We start from the raw sequence: 24703 nt of genomic DNA, 5'->3' as shown, positions 1-24703 counted from the left end.
CTGATCTTCATGTCATGTCAGGATTATACATATATTTGGAATTATTACACAGTGTTAATCTGTATTTTCTTTTGATGATCTGTTTTGTAGTTCTGAGCCCAGAGGATGTTGTCCACCGCTACAAAGCAGTCCTAAAAGTCTTCAGGCGTAACCGCAGCATGACCAACACCTGTGAAGAACTCGGAGTGGACAGGAATACCATTGCAGGGACTGCGGTCATTGCAGATGTCATGTTTGCCACAGAGGGCGCAGATTTTGGGGAGCTGCCCCTCTTCAAAGAAAAACAGACTTTCGCAAACTACGCAAAATTATGCAAGGCATTTGTAGATGCCAACCAACCCCTGCAGCAAAAAATCAAAAAAAGGAGGAAGGCCACAGAGCTGCTCCCTATCAAATATAAAATGCCAAAGTGAGGGATCACGTTCTAAAGTGCAGTAATTTTAATGTCATTTTAAAAAAAACAACAACAACAAAAAAAAACATTTATTTTAATGTATTACTGCACTGTCTTTTTGCTTTATCTGGTGGGGATTCAACCAAATTTCTTGTATCCAAAAACCTTTTAGTCGGTAGTTGGACCCTGGTTTCTTTTCTCCAAAGATCTTTTGTCTTTGCCCCTAGAGTTTGATATTGTTCAGTAACCGCTGACTAGCCGCTCCCTGCCATTTCCACTAGGATGTTGTCAGCCTTACTTGTTTTATTTTGTAGTAGGCATTGTCAGTTTGCACTTTGGATCAGCAAAGTTTTATTTTGTTATGATTATTTCTACCTCTTCTGACCTGGACACTTGTGTTAGATTCCATACAAGATGCAACTGCACTTTGCACTTTTTGTACTTTTTGATAACATGTCCTACTTGTTTTGAAATATAAGTACACTTGGAAGCTATGTTTTGCACTTTAAGAGTATTTAAGTTACTCTCTTCAAGTGCACTGTTTTGCAGATTAAGAGGATTAAAGTTAGTCTCTTTGACATTTCACCTGTTTTTGCGTATTTGTCACAGGTTGTGTGAAGGAGTAACAAAATGCATTGTATCTTTATGTAATGAACATGGTAATATCATTGAAACAAGCCGCACTTCCTTTTACAGTACAGTTCCACCTTCCTTAGAGGGTAACTACTCTGTAAAACCAATATCACCCCGATATTTACCTGATAATTATCAGGGAGATATGGGAGTTTTTGCCAAGTACCATGTTCAAAACTACACACCCTGATAGGTGGTAAAGGATTATAATCTACAATTACCAGTATAGTACATGGTAATATCATTGAAACAAACCACGTTTCCTTTTACAGTACAGTTCCACCTTCCTTAGAGGGTAACTACTCTGTAAAACTCCAATATCATCCCGATATTTATCTGATAATTATCAGGGAGATATGGGAGTTTTTGTCAGGTACCATGCTCAAAACTACACACCGTGATGGGTGGTAGAAGATTATAATCTCCCTTTTACAGTACAGTTCCACCTTCCTTACAGGGTAAATTCTGGGTAATTACAAGTTAAATACCAGAGTCATTACTACCCTCACTGTCACTACACAGGTTGATTGGTAATACATAATCTATAATAATATCATAATTCCTGGAGAAATACATGGTAGTTTGCAGTATATATCTTGTAAATACTAGGTAACTAGTTGGTATTTACAGGTAAATATTAGATAACTAGCAGATAAATATGTGATAATTTTTGAGTAAATACCTGGTAATTACCAGGTAAATATCTAAGTTATTATCACCCTAACAAAGTCACTTATAGACACATTCAGTGGGTTTATAGTCTACAATATGCAATTGCAGGATATCTACACTGAAAAAAAGAATCCTTTGGATTTACTTGATTTTAATGTGGACATCGGTCCCACATAATAAGAATGTGGATGACTGACAAAATTTCCTTCATTTTCTCAATGAATTATTACTTGTTAAACCAAAATATTTCAATCATGTTCAGGTATTTAAAATAATCAAGTTGAGTTAACCGATTTTTTTAAGCTACTGCAACACCAATTAATTAAGTACTATGAAAGTGATTTTATCATGTTCAGGATACCTGATTTTCAAATATAACAAACTTGATTTGTTAATGCTAATATTATTTAAATGTGTTATGTAAATTAAAAGCAATTTTATTATTTCCTTACAACCCATTTTAGGTCTCTAAATGTAACTTAATTTGTTAAAGCCAGCCAAATGCACTGTAGACATTAGTTTTGTGTTGTGTGCAAATACAAAAATTGAAACCGATTTCATTCAGAAAAGTGCTGTATTCCTCCATAAACTTTGCAAATCACACAGTAACGTTGGCATAAAAATACAAAGCTATAGCAAGCAATACAATACCAGTAGATTCAAAATACTGGTACCCCAAATCACTTGCAGTACAGCCAAAAACTGTGAACAGTACTGCACAAGTGCATCCTCAACAGTAAATACAAAATAAAAACAGTAATGAAAGTATGCCACAATCTGAATTGGACAAATAAGAGCTACTGTTCACACACAATAACCTCACAAATACAAAGCCGTTACTATTATAATACCAGTATATTCAAAACAAAAATAACAAAAATACAAACCACAGATCACCTACTGCAGTACAGACGGTACAAAAACTGTGAAGAGTTAGTACTGCACAAGTGCATCCTCAACAGCAATTACAAAATAACAGTAATAAAAGTATGCCACACTCTGAATTGGGCAAGTAAGAGCTACTGTTCACACATACAGTAACTTCACAAATACAAAGCTGTTACCATTATAATACCAGTATATTCAAAACACAGCTAGTACTGCACAAGTGCATCCTAAACAGCAAATACAAAATAACAAAACAGTAATAAAATGTTTATTTTAACTGTAAACCAGTAAACAAAATATGCCAAAATATTAGGCGACTAAGAGCAAGTGTTCATAAATGTTTTTAACCATGACAGTTAACCCTGTGAACAACCATTTTACATAGATGACAAATAAGTAGATTTGCAAACAAAAAGTAATAAACACTGCATCGACTCGTCGTGGAGAAATAACACCAAAAAAAAAAAGGGTGCAGTGATATCAGTGTCACCAGTTTACTGAGAGAGCCTGTTTTTCAGAGTAAGTGCTTTGTTGGAAAGCTTACCTCCATCCAGTTCCATCCAAATCTTTTGGATAACCTCAAAAGTGTAGCGGAGGTTAGCAGGGTAGCTAAGGTTGAGCACATACATCAGTCCGAACAGCATAGCAACAGCTAATGCTACATTATCAAGATCTTTTAACACCTTGATGCCTTCAATGACAATGCCAATGTCCTCTACTTCATCACTTGAAGCATGGTCTTTGACAACATAGATACCAACAGAGGTGTCTTCAATGGCCTCATTGATAGTGTTGTTATCCAGGCTCTGTACAAAACAGACAAAAGGTAAGTAAACCAAAGTTAGGCAAATCAAAACAATTCACCAAGCTCCATCAAGCAAGTGATAAACATAAAACAGTGACAATATAGATATAGTTAAGGTGAAAGTTAGAATCAAGGCAAAGATAAGCATTTAATAAAATGGAAGCATTATCTGTTCCATGAGAAACCACTTTTCTGTCCGAGCCACTTTGTTGCACATTTATGGATCCATGGCTGTGTATGAACACAGGGTTCTCTTTCAGCACATACACAGATGAGACAGCTGGCGGGCCATGAGATATTTGCTGAATTTGACAAAAAATCTTGAGAACCGTTCATTCTACCTTTAAGTTCATTTAGCATCAACCAGAAACACTGTATAGATTTTTTTGTATGAAACAGTAAGCCATTGATGATGAAAATTATAATGAACATTATTTTAATTGATGAATAATTTCAGCACAAGCAAGCGATCAAGAATGAGAATACGTTAAGAGGGGAAGCACTGATTCATATACATACCACATATTCCTGTAGAAGGTTATCTGGATCTTCGCCCATGTAGACACAGACTCCTTTGATGATCCACTCTCGTCCAGCATCTACATCATCACACTAAAAGGACATTTTCTAGATTAGTGTCTTAATTCAGCTCATGTGCCTTAACTTAACAACAACATTTCTAGGACTGTAGGATGCCTGCATCACTTACATTAACGATCTGTGCAGTGACTCTTTTGAGCTTTTCCCCTAGCTGTCCTCCTCTCCTTTGGAACAGCCTTGTTAGATCGTTAGATTGGAGGTCTAGCTGAGACAAGAACTTGGACTGAAGTGGAACGGTGGTGATTCTCTTGAATTCAGCGTTGATCTGAAAAAGCACAGAGGACGCAGGGATAATGTCGCCATCACACATAAAAGCAGAGTAGGACAGTCGAGGAGGGAAATGAAGCACAGACACATGATGTGCTTTTAGGTATAATAGCAATGTGCCAGTGCACACAAAACAGTATTTTCAACAGTCAATCAAAGATAAAAAAAAAATACCTAGCATGAGATCAGCCTTACCTCACTGACTTCAAACAAAGCAGGCCATCTTGACATAAAATCATCCACCATCGGTGCATCACGAACAATCTCATGTCTTCTAAATGCGAAAGTCTTTTTCATCTTGAGCTTCACAGCCTCTCGGTTGTTCCTCTTCTTTACATCCAAGAGTAAAGCTTTCCGTATGGCTTCTAGACTCTCCTCAGTTTCAGCTGATGGGTATGTGGGGCAAAAATTTACTTCTGCTCTTTTTGCCTTTTTGATGCCAAAAGCTGCGCTGCGCTTTCCATCAGGTTTGTTTTTTAAAGAGTTCACTGTCACTTCTGGGCATCCCAGTTTTCTCAGTTGTGTGCGGTAGTTGGATAGTTTATATTTTAAACTTGTCTTCCACCCACCATATCCAGTGCTGGACCCCTTCTCAGTGAGACATGGATGTTCCTTGATGAGACGCTGGGCTACTTGTTCCATCTCCTTATCACTAACATAGACTTTATACTGCACGATTTCCTGCACTAACCCATCAAGGATGGCTGACTTCAACTTGGGATCTGGAATGAGTACAGTGCCATTTTTAATGTAGACTGAACCTGCCTGCTGAAGTTTTAATTCTGCATCATATGAGAACTTAGGTACATGAAACAAAGCTGGCCAGGAGGACCGAGAGCTTGTAGACTCATTTGATGACAGTATATCTGTATCCACAAGGTCACCTGACAGTGATGAGTCATTTGCTGAGCAAGAACTTGATGCTTGGAGGGGTAGCAGAGTAAAGCTCTCATGTTGCATTGTGGGCATTGACAAATCTATTACTCTTAGAGTCCCTCTGTCCTCTACTTCTGAAACTGAAGTTAGGTTCATAAAGTCATTCCCAAACAACGAGTCCATAAACTGAAGTCTGATGTTTCCCTGAAGGTTACACTGTATTTTGACTTCAGCCATAAGGACTTCAAGAGATTCAGGGAGTCCATGTGCAAGACTCAGCCTCTGACAGCTGCCATCAGTCAGCAAGATCTTCACGATGACAGGCATGGCCATCTTCAAAGCCCTTTATTCTGCAGAAACACAAAGAATATTAATCAGACATCAATATAAATATATAAATATAAAATATAAAATGTCAAATCCAGTATAACATATAGTAGTATGGTGGGAAAAAATTTGAATGGTCAACTAATATTTATTTAATTGAATTTCAGACAGTTTAGCACAATGACCTGAGGACACCCTGCACAGAATTTTGAAGCTAGGTTAGAACAAATTAAGACCCCATGAATTTAAATGTAAGACCTTTTAATCGCTAACATTTTAACTAAAATAGCAACCCCATGAATTATAATTTAAAGCTTTTTAATGACTTACATATCACACAAATTATGACGCACGCACACACACGTTACACATTGTCATAAACCCTCCCCTTAATTATTGCACACCACCTTTTATTTCAATATGTCTTTTCAAAGTCACCATGCGAGCTGATCCAATCTTGTAGTCAGCTAGTGGACAAGTATCAAGGAGTTCACTGGGTGCCACGAGTGTGAATGTTCTTGTGGGGGATGGACTGAGTTCAAATGCTCTATAATGCTCTCTATACCAACCACAGAGCTCATTGACAATGTAGAACACACTGTCATGCAAAATGCAGATTTGGTCAAGTTCACTAAATTCAGGCAATCCACCTGTTGCTCTGTGGGCCAGAATCATTCCCTTCCTATATGTTATGCCCTTGGTTGTCACACACTGTGCAAGTTGAACCTCGGATGTGTCTGGGAATTTCTGTCTGATGACTTGGGCTATCTCCTCTCTGAGTAAGTCTACCGGTAGAGTGGATACAGCTGAAACCTCTAGGTCTGACTTATTCAGACACGGAGAGCTCAAATGGTAGGCGATCATCATTTGATGCTTTGAGGCTAAGGAAAGAGGCACATTTTTGAAACAGCTTGTATGCCTGATGATTTGCTTAAAAAAGCTGTGCTTAGCCTCAAAACGCATCGTCCACTGTCCAACAACAACAAGCTCAGTGATGTCCTTCAGATCCATGAGGATGAGCCATGCAGGCTCATCCTCAGGTACCCGTGAACCCACCAAAAAGGGCAAAAACCTGAGCAAACTCCAATTTTCATGGGCGTTTCCACCCACTGTTTTTCTGCTAGAGAAACTCTGTGACACAACATGAGGTTTGTTTGTCCTGTCGGCCCATTTGTAGGGAAACGTCAAAATAGCAGTGTTCAGATCAGCTAATGTGAAGTATTTGTTTGAAATGAGCACTTTCAAGCAACGAGCAAGCTCTACTGGGATTATACCCTCAAATACATCATGGGCAAGATCAGGAGGATAACCAAAGATGACATGAAAATGAGACAGATATTTTGTGAAGACACATTCCCTTTTCACTCCAAAACAACTTGTACCTGTATCTTTGACTTGTCTGACATGGGTCTGATGTAGCTCCTTGGTTCTCAGACTAAAAGCACCAGATGCAACAGAATGCAGTTGAATATCACTGCTGCTTCCTGTGCAAAATCTGCAATAGTGTTCCACCGAAAAACTCTGCATAAATCCTGCAACACTGTGAGCTCCCAGGTTGTCAGCCACTACACTGAATACTGAACCTTGAAGTGACTCACCTAACTGTGGGACATAAACACCAAGCTCCTCAAGAACTTTTAGATCCTGTAGAAGAGGTTCAAAGATTTTATCATAACCATAGGTGTTCACATCATCGGTTTTGCACAATACTGACAAGTAGATAGATGACAAAGCAGAATGCGACCCCGGGGGCAAGTTAGCCAATACCCAATAAACAGCACAAAGCTTATGCTTCTTTCGTGAGGTGCCAAGTGGGTTACAAGTTTCAAAATCATCAACATAAAAATGTAGGATGATTCTTGGCTTTTCCCCAGCAAAGAAACAATTTTCCTTAAATAGAGAGCCGTCCCTTGAGGATATGTACTGATGTGTCACACCAGAATTTGTGCCTTCCTGTCTTTGATGACCCTCAACAACTTTTGAAATGATATCCCCTCTACTTAACAGCTGCTGTAGGGACTTCAATAATGGGACATATTGGAAACTGCGTTTGTTTTTAGCATCAAGAATGTATTCAACGGGCTCTATAACCCCAAAGTTACTCTTGTAATACTGCTTACGCAGATAGGAAGTACTTAGAGAGCCACCTTTTTGTATGGACCTTTGCACTGGATTACCAGAACAAATTGCATTAACAGTTTCTCTAATTACATGTTCATCAACAGAGAGGTTTCTCTGACGAAAGATGTCACTCACAGTGTCACAAGATAAAGGCACAGGGGCAGAAAATATCAAATGATTGAGTTCCCCGAGAAATTCATCTACAGCTGAAGTGGGCACATGGACCAAATGTTCTAACTTCAGCAAAGCAGCGGCAAATCTATGCTCAATGACCTTCTGCAAGTCTTCAGTATGAGAATGAGTGTTTGAAGTAATGGCAGTATCTGACTGCTCAACACACTCCTCACTGTTTGCTTCCAATTCATTCACAGATGATATCCTTGTAGTTATAACTACTTCTGGTTTAAAATCAACCAATGTGTGATGGCAGTGTTTTCGGTTTTTGTGTGATTTAAAAATACAATAAATGTTTGTCTTAAAGTCACATCCTAAAAACATACAAATGACTGTCTCGTTTCGTTTGAGATGTGCATTTATGTGAGAAAAATAATCCTTCTCTGATGCTAAATCAGTACAACTACAAATGTGACAACTGAATATAGCTTCTTTTTTGTGAGGGACACCTGTGGTGTGGATTTTACATTGGTGGACAATAAGGGCATTCCACGTCTTAAATGTGCATGGACAGTGCTGGTATGTACATGGATAGCGAGAACTACGTCCAAAATGTGGATGCTTTAACTTGTAGTGATGTAAAAGCTTGGACCTACTTGATACAGTTTCTGTGCACCCCTTACAGCTCCACATTCCCTGGGCCTAATCCTGCAACATACATCAATATCATCATTAGTCATATCATTCATCCCAAAATGCGAGTCAGAACAAAAAGGCTCACTGCACTACCAAAATTCTATACAAGATCAAAATATGCTATAATTTTCAAATAAATTCATAGGACTTTAACCCTCTGAGGACTAAGCTGTTTTCAGCCTGTTTTTACTTCTTTAACACTTGGGCTTACAAACAATACTTAATGTACATGGAACACCTTTGGTACCTATAGATTCAGGAGAAACTAGGCTATCATAGGCATTCGTGTAATGTGCTTATAAAGGAAGTATAAGTGAAAAATCTACAATACACTAAAAAAATTGTAGATTTTTGTCATTTTTTACTCAAAATCACACCTCAAACAGTATTAGTAGAGAGTTTTTGAATTAAAAAAATATTTTTCAATCCCTTTGCCTGAAAAACATATGCAGTTTTTCAACCAAATATGGGAAGAACAATAAAATAATGCCCTTAGCCCAGGCATTTTTAACAATATCTCACATTCTTTTTTAAATGTATCTCAAGGTCAATTAAGATGCACATTTAGGGCTTAAATAAATATGAGAGTACTTACCCATTTAGAGCCTTTGCTTAATGCTTAATGTTTAATGTGACAGTGAACCTGTGAAAGCAAATATTTAGCATCAGTCAGGTGTCTCAGTAAAAAAAACAAAAAAAAAACACACACACACAATCGTGAACAACTTCATACAAGTTCTTATTTTCCCTTCTCCCCCACCCGCGATAGTCACAGTCTGGTGCAGAGGCAAAGTTCGGTGAAATCACAGCCGGCTTACGGCTGCTCTCCAACGGCTGTAGCACCGTGGGCAGCAGCGGCCCGGGAGCCGCGGGCTCAGCAGAGAAACACACACTGACGCTTACTGTCTACAGTAAATCAACTAGCTGGTGTTAGCTAACGTTCCCCAACATGTTGCGCAAATAGGCTATAAGCAGAGTTAACAGGCTTGTTATATTACGTTACTGTATGAAAACGTGGCTCAAGTTGACTGTCGCCGAACTTATTCTAACAGGAACAGATGTACATTTGAAGAACTTACTTTTTCAGATACTGCGTCTTGACCTCTTGCTGCAAAGCATGGAGACTTTACCGTAACGTTCCGTTCGCGGTCGTCTTCTTGGTCTATTTTTGGCATTCAACTTCCGGCGCGTAAGCGCCACCTTCTGTTCCGGGGGGATAACGACAGCGACATTCGAACGGCAGACACTAAACTCGATTACAATGAGTTTTTTTTTTTAATTTGATTAATTTCAATCAATTTGCAAGAAACGAGTTAGTTCAACATTCTTTATAAACATCTTAAGTGTACTTGATTCAACCATGTTCACAAACAGAATATAAATTGATTGTGTTACTTTTACTAACTTCACTTTTGTAAATTCAAAGACACAGTTTTTCCGTTTTTTCAGTGTACCAGGTAATTATTGAGTAAATACATGGTAGTTGTCAGGAAAAAATACCAGGTAACTTGTTGTTATTTACCAGATAAATATCAGGTAAATATTTTTAACTACCGGATTTAAAATCTACAATATACAATTACTGCGTATCTACCAGGTAATTATTGGGTAAATGCCTGGTCGTAGTCAGAAAAATATCTAGTAAATACTGGGTAATTACCTGTAAGTACTTGGTAATTACAATGTAATTATATTTAATAACACTGTTATTACTTAGTAAATACAGCTTATTACCAGGTAATTATCTGTTAATTACCGGACTGTAAAAGAAGGGTTACCGAAGAAATATGTCTATTCCTTACACATACTCCAGAGCAGTGTTGGGCAAGTTACTCTAAAAAATTAGCTTGAGTAGAGTACTAGTTACTTCTCCCAGAAAGTAACTAAAGTAGTTACCGAGTTACAGATTCTAAAAGTAACTAGTTACTTTGGAAAGTAACTATTGCGTTACTTTCAAGTCCACCCTCTTTGGTGGAACTTGTGTGCGTGTTCAAATATTTATGATAAATCTGAATTCTATAAGGAAATGGACACTCAATACAATATAAGCAGAAATTCACAGTGCACAAATCTAAAATGTTTTAACATTGCTGTGGGAAAGTGAGACTAGCAACAACAAAAAGTGATGGATTATTATAGAGTGGATTGATAAAAATAACACAATATATTTTGGAACTTTTGAACGTATTTATTGCACATCAACAGCCCACAACTAAGCAAAATTAAATTATGATTATACAAAACGTAAACAAAGAAAGCACTTATTAGTTATGAAAATAACAAAAATGCGAACGTGTGGTTGCGTAGTCCAACACGTTCAACACAAACAAGTTGCCTCTTACTGTAAGCCGATATCAGGTTGTGTGGTCTGTCCGGTCCAGTTCGTTGGAGTCGGGGAGTGTGGACGGGCCGTTAGATAGCTCACAGCAGACAGCTGTTGAGGTAGTGGAAGTTTCACTAGCTGTTATGAAGTGTCGCTCCACTGTGATGTCAACCATTGGTTTGTGCATTTCTGTTTTTCAGTTTACTTTTTTGTCCAGCACCATCGTTGTTTTGAAATTTGGAAGATTAGTTTTTTTACTGAAGGCTCTACATATCCATCTACACGTTTGTGTCACAGCAGCCTCCCCGGGAATCAGTGGTGAAGTGACCACAGGTCTCTGTGCATCACACGGTCACAGCTCCACAGTCCAAACCGTCATCAGTGTCACGATGACATCATCATCACACGGTCACAGCTCCACAGTCCACACCGTCATCAGTGTCACGATGACATCATCATCACACGGTCACAGCTTCACAGTCCACACCGTCATCAGTGTCATGATGACATCATCACACGGTCACAGCTCCGCAGTCCACATCGTCATCAGTGTCACGATGACATCATCATCACACGGTCACAGCTCCACAGTCCACACGTCATCAGTGTCTCGATGTCTGGGACTGAACACAGTGATAGAGTGCACCATGTCAGTCTCCTCTCCTCAATGATTCCACGCAGCAGCTCGTTAATACATTGATAATACGTTTGAAAATAAATATTAATGAGCGACGAATAAACAACTAAAACCTGCTTTGTCATAATATTTTACAAAATGTAAATGAAACCCCCTCATTGTCTTCATTTATTCACATTTCTCATAAAGTTTTCATGTCGTACGTTCACTGACAGCAGCGCCATTCCCGAGACGCCACATGACCGCGATTGACTGTGCTCGTACACAGCTGTGACGTCACTCTGGGAAATAAGATTTTTCTGGGCTTTTTATGGCCTTGGAATGTTTTTCAAATATGAAACTCCATGAATTAAAAATATAGAATATAAAGATTTATAAAAGCCCAGGCTTCTCTTTTACTATTGCGGTCAATGGGAAAATTGCTTTTGGGCTCCATGGGATTTTTGTTGCACTACCCAGAGTAGCCACAATGTAAAAATTGTCTTTTGCAGAGGGGGCGGTGCTCTATCCAGTTCATATTATATATCCATGGCAACGTTGTGGGTCACTTCCGTTGTGGGTTTTGTATTTGTGTTGTGGCTTTTGTATTTATGTTGTGCATTTGTGTTGTGGCTTTTGTATTTGTGTTGTGGCTTTTGTGTTTGTGTTGTGGCTTTTGTATTTGTGTTGTGGCTTTTGTGTTTGTGTTGTGGCTTTTGTATTTGTGTTGTGGCGTTTGTATTTGTGTTGTGTTGTTTGTATTTGGCCTGACACCTCTGGGCCACCGTAGGGCTGTAACAAATGGGGGCTCGTCCATCTTTGGATTGTGGGCAGGTAAAAGGGCCTGGTGGGCTGAGTTTTGTCCTTGTGAATGAATCTGGGGCCTGTTTCACAGAGCAGGTTCAACAAACTCTGAGTCTAACCCTGAACTCTGAGTTGATCAACTCTGAGAAAGGAAACTCTGAGTTTTCGGTTTCAGAACAGCTGATTTGAGTTAGTTTGTTCAACTCAGAGTAGTTTCACCTCAAGTTAAGCTTAAGTATAAAAAGACAGCATGAATGGAGCCCCGTTTCAACGAGTCACCATGACAATGGGGAAGCGGAAGGTGACGTTCTTCACCCACTGGAGTTGGAAATATTAATGTGCTCATAGGGTGAGTTTGAGAAACTTTTTAGAAGGAAGTGTAACACCACTGCAGCAGCAAAAGAGAGGGAGGCCGCGTCGTTTAAATGTCGTCCTTTGCACAATCACAATAATATTACAGGGGGAAACTGCTTGAGTTGTAGAGTATTAATTTATTTCATTTAGGTGTAATCCCACGGGGGAGAAGCGCAGTTGGCAGCAGTTTAAGATGAAACATAAACATTGTTCAAACAGGTAAGACCTCGGTATAATCTCATGGGATTACCTCATTTTGATCATGTTTTACATTGTGTTTATAAGTAAATATGAAGTGGCTGTTTGACTGTACAGTTGTTTTATCCCCAACATAATGATGTTTTCACACACATCATGGTCAAGTGCTCTACATCTCAGATGTTCTATAAAAAAGCGTGACTTCTGTTGGTAATGTTGGAAATGTAAGGACGGATTAGGTTGTGTATGTAAATGATGGACTGTGACGTGAAACTGTACCGCTCAAAAAGATAAGTGTCTGGAAATCTATGCATGGTCTGATAATTCTCTCCTGAGGAATATTTAATTCTCTGCCGCATATCAACTGTGATGGACAGTGGGTACAGCCACATTGTGGGGGAGGAACTGGTATTGAAGATGATAATATAGTCCATGGTCTGGAAAATATTGAACTCTCCTTCACACACAGATATATTTTATTTGATATTTGAAGTATGTATCTATCTTTCACCTTTCTTGTTTCTCATTTTTATTCAAGTGCTTTTTGTAACAGAAGAATTTCCCTCTGGGGATCAATAAAGTAAATTCTGATTCTTATCAGTCCACTGAAGTACTTACAGCAAATAACACTACATTGAAAAAAAAGGAATGAATGTAGTTCATGTCAAACTGCTACACTGTTTCTGTCCTGTGGGCTAATAGACATCAGATGTCACTGACAGCTAGACTGGGTGGGGGGTTGTGACCATGTTAATGTGATGCAAATGAGCAGCTATTGGCCTGGCTCCTCAAGAAGGTCGAAATCTTTCAGGCTGAATTTCTCCCTAAAGCAGTTTGAGGAGTGCCTACATTCAAATGGCCACATCTTCTTTGAAAATGATCAGATGGATATGTGTTTGACATTGTTGGAAAGCTTAGACTTAGAATCACACTTTCGGAATCTGTAAATAACTCCAAATGTCCCATAGTAGACTTGTGAACGCTTTTGCCATGGCTGGACACATTTATGCTCCTAACTCAGATGAGCCGTCCTTTATTTCTGACATGGTACTATTGTTCAATGAGAATTGTAAAGGGTTGGGTGTCTTGGGAGGAGACCTTAATGTAACTTTGTGATCAGAGCAAGATGGCGGCGCGTGTGCATTGCGAGGCCCAGCGTCTCTCCCAGTTTTGCAATTTTGCAGTGATTTTTTTTGTAATTTCAGGTCTGTTTGTACGGAACACACACGGTCTCACTTTAACATCCTACACCCGACGGGAACTTTTGGATCTTGGTTTAAATCTCCGCCACGACACTACCACCAATCTTCAACTCATTCCTGAGATCTCCAGGGCAGCCAAAGCTCCGCACTCTACCCACTCTACCCATTGGACCCTTACCAATTTGCCTACCGCAGCAATAGGAGCACCGAAGATGCAGTCTCCACCGTGCTGCACTCTGTGCTCACACATCTAGACAACAATAACACCTACGCTAGAATGTTGTTTGTTCAGCTTTCAACACTGTCATCCCCTCCAAGTTAAATACCAAACTTGGAGACCTGGGCTTCAACACCTCCCTCCGCCACTGGATTACAGACTTTCTCACCAATAGACCTCAGTTTGTTAGGTCAGGACACTCCTGCTCCAGCACCATCACACTCAACACAGGCGTACCACAGGGATGTGTGCTGAGCCCATTCCTCTACTCCCTCTTCACCCACGACTGCAGACCTGTACATGGATCCAACACAATCGTCAAGTTTGCGGACGACATAACAGTGCTTGGCCTCATCAGCAACAACATGGCACACAGCAGTTATCGTCCCTGAGAATTGCTGTGAAACTCCCAGTCAACTGGGTGTTTCAGTCAGTTGCCGATAACTGCCAGGAATTGCCGTAAACTTGCTGTCTAGGTGAGAAAGTCACTCCCCCCCCCAGATAAGGTTTTCACATGTAAATGACCATGCTGTGATCTGTTCAAATGCAAATCAGGAGTGTGTGAGACACACACTCCTGATACTCAATAGTTTCCCTGTAGAAGGAATTTCAGTTTACATTTTGAAAAGCCATTATTTCTTTGAACAATTTGAGTATTATTTAATTGTATTATGTGGTTAAAACTGGATTATACCACCACACCTTTAAACTTAGCAATGCCATGTATCAAAATTGTGTGTAGATTCCCAGCTGTTCATGGTAACTTTACTATGAATGATGAGAAAACAAGACAATAACTTATAAAATAAAAATCTATAATGGTGCCTGACAAGTTTAAAACTGTAAACATGTTTCATATTGTATAACAATATCTATATATACAGCCCCCAAAAAGAAGAGAAGGTTCTACATATGAAAAAAAAAAATTTTTTACACTTCGGTGGTTTCAGAGAAAGAGCCACAAGACTTGAACTGAATTGTTCTAAATTTCAGCCAGCGTGCAGAGTGGTATGACTACTGTCACCTTTTCTCTAGTACTGCTTAACTGCACAGTGGATGTGTTTACAACACATCTTCCAGCAATGTGTTCTACAGGAAGAAACCAGTCTGGGTGTGATGTGTCTGTTCCCTGCAAACTCCAAACTTCTACTGGCTGTCATTAAAATGTCTGTCTGGATGGAGATGAAGCAAAGAAACTTTAGCAAGGACATGTTTGAATGCAGTGGTTTTGAAAATGATATTAACAACTAAAAACTGCTTCATAATTGCTGGTCTTGGTTCAGATAGAGGGTCAAATTGTCTGACATATGGGTGGTAATGCACCTAGGGGGCGGTAGTGCACAGATAGATAGATAGATAGATAGATAGATAGATAGATAGATAGATAGATAGATAGATAGATAGATAGATAGATAGATAGATACTTTATTCATCTCACAGAGAAATTCACAGTTCAGCAGCTCCAGAATATGTTACAAGATAGAAACACAAGAGGCATGCAAGTCTATGTACAGTCTAAATATAAACTGAAACAAATGTATAAAAAGAAAAAAGAAAAAATATATAAAAAATATAAAGATGTTAAAAAGAATGAGATGAACATGTACATGAGTGCTTGCATGTATGTGTCATGTATGATGCAGGTTGAAGAGTCTGATGGCATGGGGGAGGAATGATCTCCTCAGTATTTCTGTGGAGCATGTGTGCATGTGTGGAACATGTGTGCTTGCATGTATGTGTCATGTATGATGCAGATTGAAGAGTCTGATGGCATGGGGGAGGAATGATCTCCTCAGTCTTTCTGTGGAGCAGGACATTGACAGCAGTCTGTCACTGAAGCTGCTCCTTTGTCTGTGTATGGTGCTGTGTAGTGGATGGTGTGGATTGTCTATTATGGACAGGAGCTTGTTGAGTGTGCGTCGCTCAGCTATGGATGTCAGACTGTCCAGTTCTGTGCCTACAACACAGCCTGCCTTCCTTATTAGTTTGTCAAGGCGTGAAGCGTCCTTCTTCTTTAGGCTGCCCCCCCAGCACACCGCTGAGTACAGGAGGGCACTCGCTACCACAGACTGGTAGAAGGTCTGTAGCAGCTTCCTGCAGATGTTGAAGGATGCCAGCCTTCTAAGGAAGTACAAACGACTCTGTCCTTTCCTGCACAGAGCATCTGTGTTGGTGGTCCAGTCCAGCCTGTCATCAAGCTGTACTCCCAGGTATTTGTAGGTGTGCACCACCTCCACACAGTCCCCCTTGATGAGAACTGGTTCTGGGTGCACCCTGGATCTCCGGAAATCCACAACCATCTCCCTGGTCTTGGTGGTGTCTAGGAGCAGATGATTGTTGTCACACCATTTGACAAAGTCCTGGATGAGCTCCCTGTACTCATCCTCCTTTCCGCTCCTAATACAGCCAACAATGGCTGTGTCGTCCGCAAATCTCTACACATGGCAGAACTCTGAGTTGTGCTAAAAGTCAGACGTGTACAGGGTAAACAAGACAGGAGAGAGCACAGTCCCCTGTGGCGCCCCCGTGTTGCTGACCACCGTGTCAGACCTGCATTCTCCCAGTCTCACATACTGAGGTCGACCGGGGTAGTCACTTATCCAGGCAACTAGGTGTGAACCCACTCCCATCCCAGACAGCTTGTCCCTCAGGAGCAGAGGCTGGATGGTGTTGAGGGCGCTGGAGAAATCCAAAAATGTAATTCTCACAGCACCGTTGCCTCTGTCCAGGTGAGAGAGAGATCGGTGTAGCAGGAAGATGATGGCATCTACCACTCCCACCTTTTCCCGGTAAGCAAACTGTAGGGGGTCAAGGGCGTGGCAGGTCTGGGGTCAAGGGCGTGGCAGGTCTGTGGCCTGAGGTGATGAAGCACCAGTCGTTGCATGGTCTTCATCACGTGTGACGTCAGAGCCACAGGTCTGAAGTCGTTCATCTCTCCAGGATGGGGTTTCTTTGGGACTGGGATGATGCACGATGTTTTCCACTGCTGGGGAACCTTCCCTAGTCCCAGGCTCAGGTTGAAGATGTGCTGAAGGGGGTGACCCAGTTCCCGCGCACAGGCAGTAGTCGAGGCGACACTCCATCTGGACCTGCAGCTTTGTTAGGGCGCAGCCTCCTCAGCTCTCCATAAACCTGAGCTGCTGTGATCGTGGGTGGTGTGGTGGGGGCTTGGGAGTTGTCCTCAACTGTGTTTGTGGAGGCTTGTGTGAGTTGGGGGGTGAGGTGAGGGCAGCTGCATTCAGATGTGTGAATGGGATAGGGTGATCAACCCTGTTAAAGAACTGGTTTAACTGGTTGGCCCTTCCCATATCGCTCTCCATGGGGGGTTTTCTCTTGGAGCTGCAACCAGTGATTGTCTTCATGCCCTCCCACACCTCCCTCACCTCCCTCATGTTGTTTTCCTGCATCTTTTGTTCTATCTTCCTCCTGTCTACCTCCTTCGCCTCTCTGAGCTGGACTCTGAGTTCCTTCTGTATCCGCTTGAGCTCCTGGGTGTCACCATCCTTGAAGGCCATTTAAAGTCCCCAGAGATTAACACAAGAGCCTCTGGATGCTGTGTTTGTAGTTTAGCCACAGCGATGTGGATGACGTCACACGCAGCCTCCGCGTCAGCCCGTGGAGGAATGTAAACAATGGCATGGCTGAACTCTCTGGGCAGGTAATATGGTCTTAAACTTACCGCCAGGAGTTCAACGTCCCTGCAGCAGGTGGAGATTTTAATCCTGACATGTCCAGAATTGCACCAGCGTTTGTTTACATACAGCGCGAGTCCCCCTCCTTTGCGCTTTCCACAGGCTCTTGTGTCCCTGTCCGCTCTGACTGTGCTGAACTCGGGTAGCTCCACGTTAGCGTCTGGGATGCTGTCCGTTAGCCACGTTTCAGTTAGGCACAGTAAACTGCACTCCCTGTAGATCTTGAGGTTCTTTGTCAGCGCAGCCAGTTCGTCCATCTTATTTGGTAGTGAGTTCACATTCCCCATGATCATCGAAGGTATCGGAGGCTTGAATCTCCACTTCTTAGCTAGCCGCCTAGCTTTTAGCCTAGCGCCGGCTCTGCAGCCTCTGTACGGCTTCCTCACGTCCAAAGGTAAACACGGAGCCACACCGATGCGGGACTTTGCTCTCAGAGCGTGCAAAAAGTTGCTCGAATACACGAGTCTCGGCGTAGAATAATCCGTATCCATGGGATATACTAATAATAGTTTCAGTAGAAACCAAGAAAATTACCTTCAAGGTAGAATAAAGAAATTTAAAAGTGAAACACCCGGAGCTGCTAGAAAGACTGCCACTCGTGTCGGCGCCGGAAGCATGTGTATTGATATACCTTGGTAGAAGAAGAAATAGCAGCGTGTCTGTCTCATGGATGTATAATATGAACTGTATTTGGAGCTTATCGGTTGAGAACATGTTTCATAAAAAATCAGCGAGTGTTTGCTCTGTATTTGGTTGTTATAACCAACACCAGACACTCCACATTCTTCCTGTCGATGAGGACAGAAAAGTGGAGTGGATATCTTTTATTTTTGATGGGAATGCCGCTGCTACATTACCAAAAAGGTCTGTGTGCTAACCGCTTCTTAGAGAAGTGTTATTCAAACTTCGGGCAATACCATGCTGGACTTAGCAGATGTCTTCATCTAAACGAAGGAGCAGTGTCAACAATATCTGGTGGATTACCTGCAGCTCAAGTTGTAAGTATTTCCAACAATGAAACTGTCTTTGTGTATTTGTTCTGTCGTGTAGCATTAGCGATAGGCGGCTAAGTGCTAAGCTACACGTGCTTGCCCGTGTTTCATTTGCGTGTGTGTTTCTCACGCCAGTAAACATAACGTAAGGAAATGTGTGTTTATTATCCTACATTTGTTGAAACACTTGAGATATGCAGCTAAAGCTAAACACGTGAATTTTGTTTGAGTAGAGAACAACTTATTGTGGATATGACGAAGATTCAAGTTAAGTATTGCCAGTCTTTTTTGTATGAGCTATAATATAATTTTAATCTTTACTATTTTCCATTCCAGGGTCATTTTAACCACACAGACACTCAAACAGACGTTAAAATCGTGTCACTCAGCTGTCAATTGGGACCTTGAAAGAACAGCAAAAGTAAAAGTAAGTAGAATTGTAATTTTGTAGAATCCAAATACTGAAGAGCATGAAATGTTCACACATCTACTCTATAGGGAAACAGACACCAAAATGGCATCCATGGAGGTCAGACTGGCGTCGCTGGAGGAAGCAGCTGTGGAATCCAGAGCAACAAACTGTGGTTGTTCTGATACGAAGAGGAAAAGAAGGGTGCACAATCCCAAAATTGTGGTAGATACGTTTCTCTCGTCTTCATAACTCAGAGGGAAACGACAGGCGTTATGACTCCATACAAGGGTAAGATTTTAAGGGAAAAAAACTTGACAGTTTAAGGAGTATAAGTAAATGTATCTGACCTGACTGTATTTTTTATTTGCTGACAGACTCAGCTTGACTCACCCCGCTGTGACTTTACATTTGGTGGAAACTCTCTCTGCAAGGCACTATGTGTGGAGTAGACTCTGGAGTCTTTATATGTAAGTAACTTAAATCTAAATAATTAATGTGTGTTTTTTTTTTTATATATATTAATGCCTGTTGCCTCTCTTTTTGTCAGCAGCATGTAAGACATACTACGAGACACTCCAGAAGAACTTACATATGAACAGAAAAAGTCAGCCAGACCTGGAGGCCCAAGCAGAAGCAGTGAGAGGTGCAGCCCGGAGCAGACAGAGAAGAAAGAGGGTACGATTGAAATCAGTGCATGATTTAAAAATGTTTTTTCTTGACCTTAATACTAAGTACTAAGTGTGACATTTTACTAAACTAACTGGTTAATTAGACAAACGCATACATACATACATGTGTGTGTATATATACACAAATGGAGCAACACCAATTGTACTACTTGTGTTTCCAGCAGCTGGAAGTGAGGAGGGCTGTTTTAACCAAGGATGAGATGGACTTCTGCAGGGGCATAACAATTGACCTGGGGTCCAATGGTTGCTCAGGTCTGACGATCAAGACATTGATATGCTAATTTGAGGGGCCCCCGCACCCCTTTTACACAAAGAATTCCAGTCACTCCGTCAGAGCTTAGAATTCAGCCACCAACAAATCGAAAAACTGACCAAGGAAAACAAAACTCTCCATAAAACCGTCAATACCATCACCGATCAGCTAACCTCTGTCACAAACCAGCTCACCACCGTCACCACCGAAAATAAAACAATGAAGGAAACAGTTCTGGATTTACAAGCACGCAGTATGAGAGACAATTTAGTTTTTTCCGGTATCCCTGAACACATCACAGAAGACCCAGAAAAATCATTAAAGGTCCCCTATTGTGCAAAATCAGCTTTTTAATCTTTTAGTACTTATATTTGGGACTCAGGGGGTCCCAAATATAAAAACAAGACTCAGTCATGTTTTAGTGGTTCCACTTTGTGTAAGTATAGGCGATAAAACATGCGATGTTTACACCTCCCGACCAAGTGACGACAGTGCGTACATTTCACCGTGAATGTTGGCACCCCGCCAGGCAGAGTACTTCACAGATCCACCGTAGCTCCCCCTTGTCCCTGTGAAATACGAGACTGCAGGCGAGGTAGGAAGAGTGGCTGCACAGCGGAGCACGGTGTTTTACACAAACTTCTAGCCTCAGAGGACTTGTGTGTCCAGTGGATATATTTTATTCATGAAAAATTTTTTCACAAGCTTCACAAGCCCTTTGTTGTTGATCGTGTGTGTAAATTCCTATGCTGGAGGGACACCTTGAACGCACTAGTTACGTGCCTGCAGTTAGCGAGTGGCGTGTGTGGATCGGTGATATGAGGAGCACGCGTTTGAAAGCACTGCAGAAAGATGTAGATGTTGTCCTACATTTCTTCTCAACCAAAGGCTACCTTTCTGTCGTGTTTCCATGTTCTCTCCTTGTGTTGTTGATCCACACACCTCACTTTCACTCGCAGTTACACTGGTGCGTTCAGGGTCTTTTTCTAGCATGGGAATTTACCCGCGGCGCATTAATCGTTTTTCTTAGATTTTAATGTTTTTATGATCGCGAGAAGCCAAAATCGTGGTCACTCACTATGCATTACGGTGAAACCCCAGTAACAACAGGTAAACGGACATTACTATGGGGTATATGGAGCGGGGCTTGGGACGACGCTGCATGACAATAGGTGATAAGTGGCAACACTCCCCTGGAAGCAGTGGATGTGTATTTACCTGGGTCTCATTCACATGGAAATGATCAGGCACAAAACCGAGCGTTTTGAAAAAGGCTGTTTTGGCAGGGTTATTGAACTATTATTGTGCTTCATCCTTATGATATTTTGACTAAAGCATAACACATACATGTTCATCAGGGCACCAGGACCTAGTTTAACTTGGGTTAATAGGGTATAATATGGGACCTTTAAATACCTTTATCGCTTCATCTCCAGCAACATGAAGGAATGTCGCACATTTTACCTTCTCACTCTTCTCCGCGATGCCCGTCGCGATGAGATAGAGTTCAAACTTCTGAATCCACGTTCGCCAGTTCTCTGCCAGATTTCCCTCGAAGCACAGACTGGTCGGAGGCTTTAATTGTTCCATTTTTGACTACTGACACCATGTAATAAAGTATAAACTTGTTTGTTGATGGAATCACACGGAGACACGTCTGGGTTGCGTCAACTTCTATTTACTTCCTCCATATACCTTTTCAGGTTAACCACACCACAACACTGGTAACATACTCCACCTAGTGGTAGGAGTCATATATACACATACATCACAGCTTTCAGCGAATAATTTTTTTACTCATAATCTTAGCAGGGTTCTTAGGAGTAATTCTAAGACGCTTGATAAATACGGGCCCAGGTTCTTGCTCTGTTGCCCTTGATAGGCTCCCCGTTCCAAGCTTGGTTTTCTGGTCCTTTTACGGTGCTGCGATAGGAGTCTAACCAAAATGATTTACTGTCCATGCCAAGTTGTAGAAAGTCAACTCAGCTTTGTCATGTCAATCTGCTCAAACCATACTATACTCATGACTTTATATCCCCCAATGTTTGTTTTGTCTGGTCAGCCTCTTGTCAAGACTTTTGATAATATTAAATCTGTCCTGTGCTCATCTCCTGTTCTTGCACCTCCATGCATGGAGCAACCTTTTACCTTGCATGTGGATGCAAGTGATGTAGCTGCGGGGGCAGTGTTGCTCCAGACAGACACGTGTGGTGTAGATCGTCCTGTGAGTTTTTACTCCAAGACGTTTGATTCCTTTCAGATCAATTATTCGGTTATTTATTCAGTTCTTTATTCAGTCAAATTCTGGCAGCTTAGGGGGAACTTTACAGCTCACTTATGGTACGCAAGATATTTATCAGTATAGTCTTGGTATTTCTTGTAAATACTGTGGAACTAAAGGAATGGCAGTGTTGGTTCTTTATATGAGATCGAAACAAACCCCGAAAGACTACTGCCTGCTGCTAAAACCCCATGGTGTGTGTGGTTGGAAAGAAACTGATTCCTGTCATGTCATGTAGTTTGTGCACTGTGGTATCATTTTCTCATACATGTTGAGAGTACCTGTACAAACAATGGTATGGTCTGCATGCTGGCGATCTCCCCTCTGTTCATGGGGTCTCTGGCCAATATGTGGAGAGCTCCTGTGCAACCCTCTACTACTTCCTCCATACGAACTCCATCCTGATAAATGAGAGAGGCGGAGAAATGTTTGGTATAGGGACAAATTCAGTTGACAGTTGAGTATGTGCACAGAGCATTGCTTACAACTTCCCCTACAATATACAGCACTGTGCAAAAGTTTCAGGCACCACCAGCTCTGTTGTTCTTTCTGTCTGTCAAATTCTGTGATCATTGAATTTGGAAAGAAGTGAATCTGGTCTTAAAGTATATATTAGTGAGCTGTCAATGAGTTTAACTCGTGTGACATGTATATGTATTGCCCAAACATATCTTGAAATAACCTGGCGTAAGACATGTTTTTTACAGCAGGTATTTCTTTAAATGAAATAATAGGACAAACACAGGATTTACCAGTAACATGAATTAAGGTTCCACTCCAGTATTAATAGAGCTGTGTTATTGTTCAAGTGTCAGGGTAGATCACACTAAATAATTGAATTGAAAAAAACTGCATACATATGTTCTGGATGTGTTCGAGTAAAGTGAAACAGAAATAATTATCCTCAATTTTCGTTATAGCATTGCTAAAACAACAAATCTAAGGCCAAAGACTTCTGCACAGTACTGTAAGCCAGCTCCTTTACTTGCCGTCAGTTGTCTTTAAGGAGAAACTTGAACCTAAGTTAACATTAGTGACTCAAAATACCAATACAGATCAAAAACATTTACGTTGTCTTTTAGTATAGAGATTGATCATCTCTGGGCTGGCTGATCAAAAACCAGGTAGTGACCATGCCTGTAGGATATAAGGCCATTTGTAAACACATGCATCTTAAGTCTTATCCAACAGAAATTTCACTAATCATTTTTTATTAATTTCATAAAAGTTTTTCATAAACTACAGAAATGTTTTATTTTGTTTTAAATAAAGCTTTATCTGAATATATACAGTATACCCTACATTGTATACAAAACGAAGACAGACAGAATGAAGAAAGTCAGGGCGACTAAGGAAAAAAAAAGTTATCATTAAGAGAACAACCCGAACAAACTCCTAACACAAGAAGAGGAAAACAACCAAAGATAAGTGACAGTGAATGCAAACACAAGAGAGAGGTTTGATTATGACATTATAATAATTATAATTTTCCCAAAGTAGTGTATCAGTTGCATACACAACAATGCAAGGGTGTTGTTTTGAGTTTTGGGAGCGATTTAAGAAAAATAGAATTTTAGTGCTCCCAAAACACTGGCTCCATGTGGATTAAAAGCTGATGTGGTAAAAACAATAAAATACAAAAAAAAAATGTGGAGTCACCTATACTCATTTCCTTGTGTATAGCCCCTTATAATGGTACAAAAGCATGGGCAAAGATGTGAAAGGAGTTACCGCTACAGATTTAAACATAGCATGTGATACACCAAACATCAGAGTAAAAAAGGAAAGAGTCATATTTTGCCTTCAGACACCAGTACAGCAATGGTGATGAAAGAAATTTACTCTACAAACATTTCTTAAAAGTGAGAATGGAACACATTCAACAAATACAGAAAGTACAATCATAAACTACTAAGTATTTTGAGAAACAATAAGGAGTATTTTCATAAATTAATAGACCAACAAAACCAACATTTACAGGGAACATGGAGTTATTCATTAAACAGGGAACCCAAAGAGCAGAAATTCCTAATTATTTTGAAAATAGTAATATCAGAAATCATACTATAAAAAAGAATTGTTGATGGCTTCAATCGTTACTTTGTAAATGTGGGCAATAAGCACAACAAAAATTTAGTAGCACAGAAATTATTATGATCACTGTCTCCAGAAAGGTAAGATCAATCTTCATTAATCAAACAATGGAAACAGAAATATTAAAAATTGTAAAAGGTTTTAAAAATAAAAAGTCTACAAATTCAATTGATTTTGACATGA

At 40.5% G+C, this 24703-nt stretch overlaps 1 protein-coding gene across 1 annotated transcript in view; it reads right to left on the bottom strand.

The window, feature by feature from the left end:
* The window catches only part of LOC310933245 (junction plakoglobin-like), a gene marked incomplete at both ends in the record, with an annotated part of 426266 nt that overhangs the window by 275353 nt on the left and 126210 nt on the right, over positions 1 to 24703 (bottom strand). Inside the window, one exon of the mRNA XM_083896680.1 lies at positions 22708 to 22827. Coding sequence (XP_083752806.1) covers positions 22708 to 22827 — 120 coding nt within the window. The remainder of the gene's footprint in view (positions 1 to 22707; positions 22828 to 24703) is intronic.

The sequence above is a fragment of the Microchirus variegatus genome (genome assembly GCF_963457635.1).
Source record: "Microchirus variegatus genome assembly, chromosome: 10".
In the NCBI taxonomy this organism is placed as follows: domain Eukaryota; kingdom Metazoa; phylum Chordata; class Actinopteri; order Pleuronectiformes; family Soleidae; genus Microchirus; species Microchirus variegatus.
The sequence above is the reverse complement of the archived record's forward strand: the minus strand, read 5'-3'. Positions and strand labels throughout refer to the sequence as shown.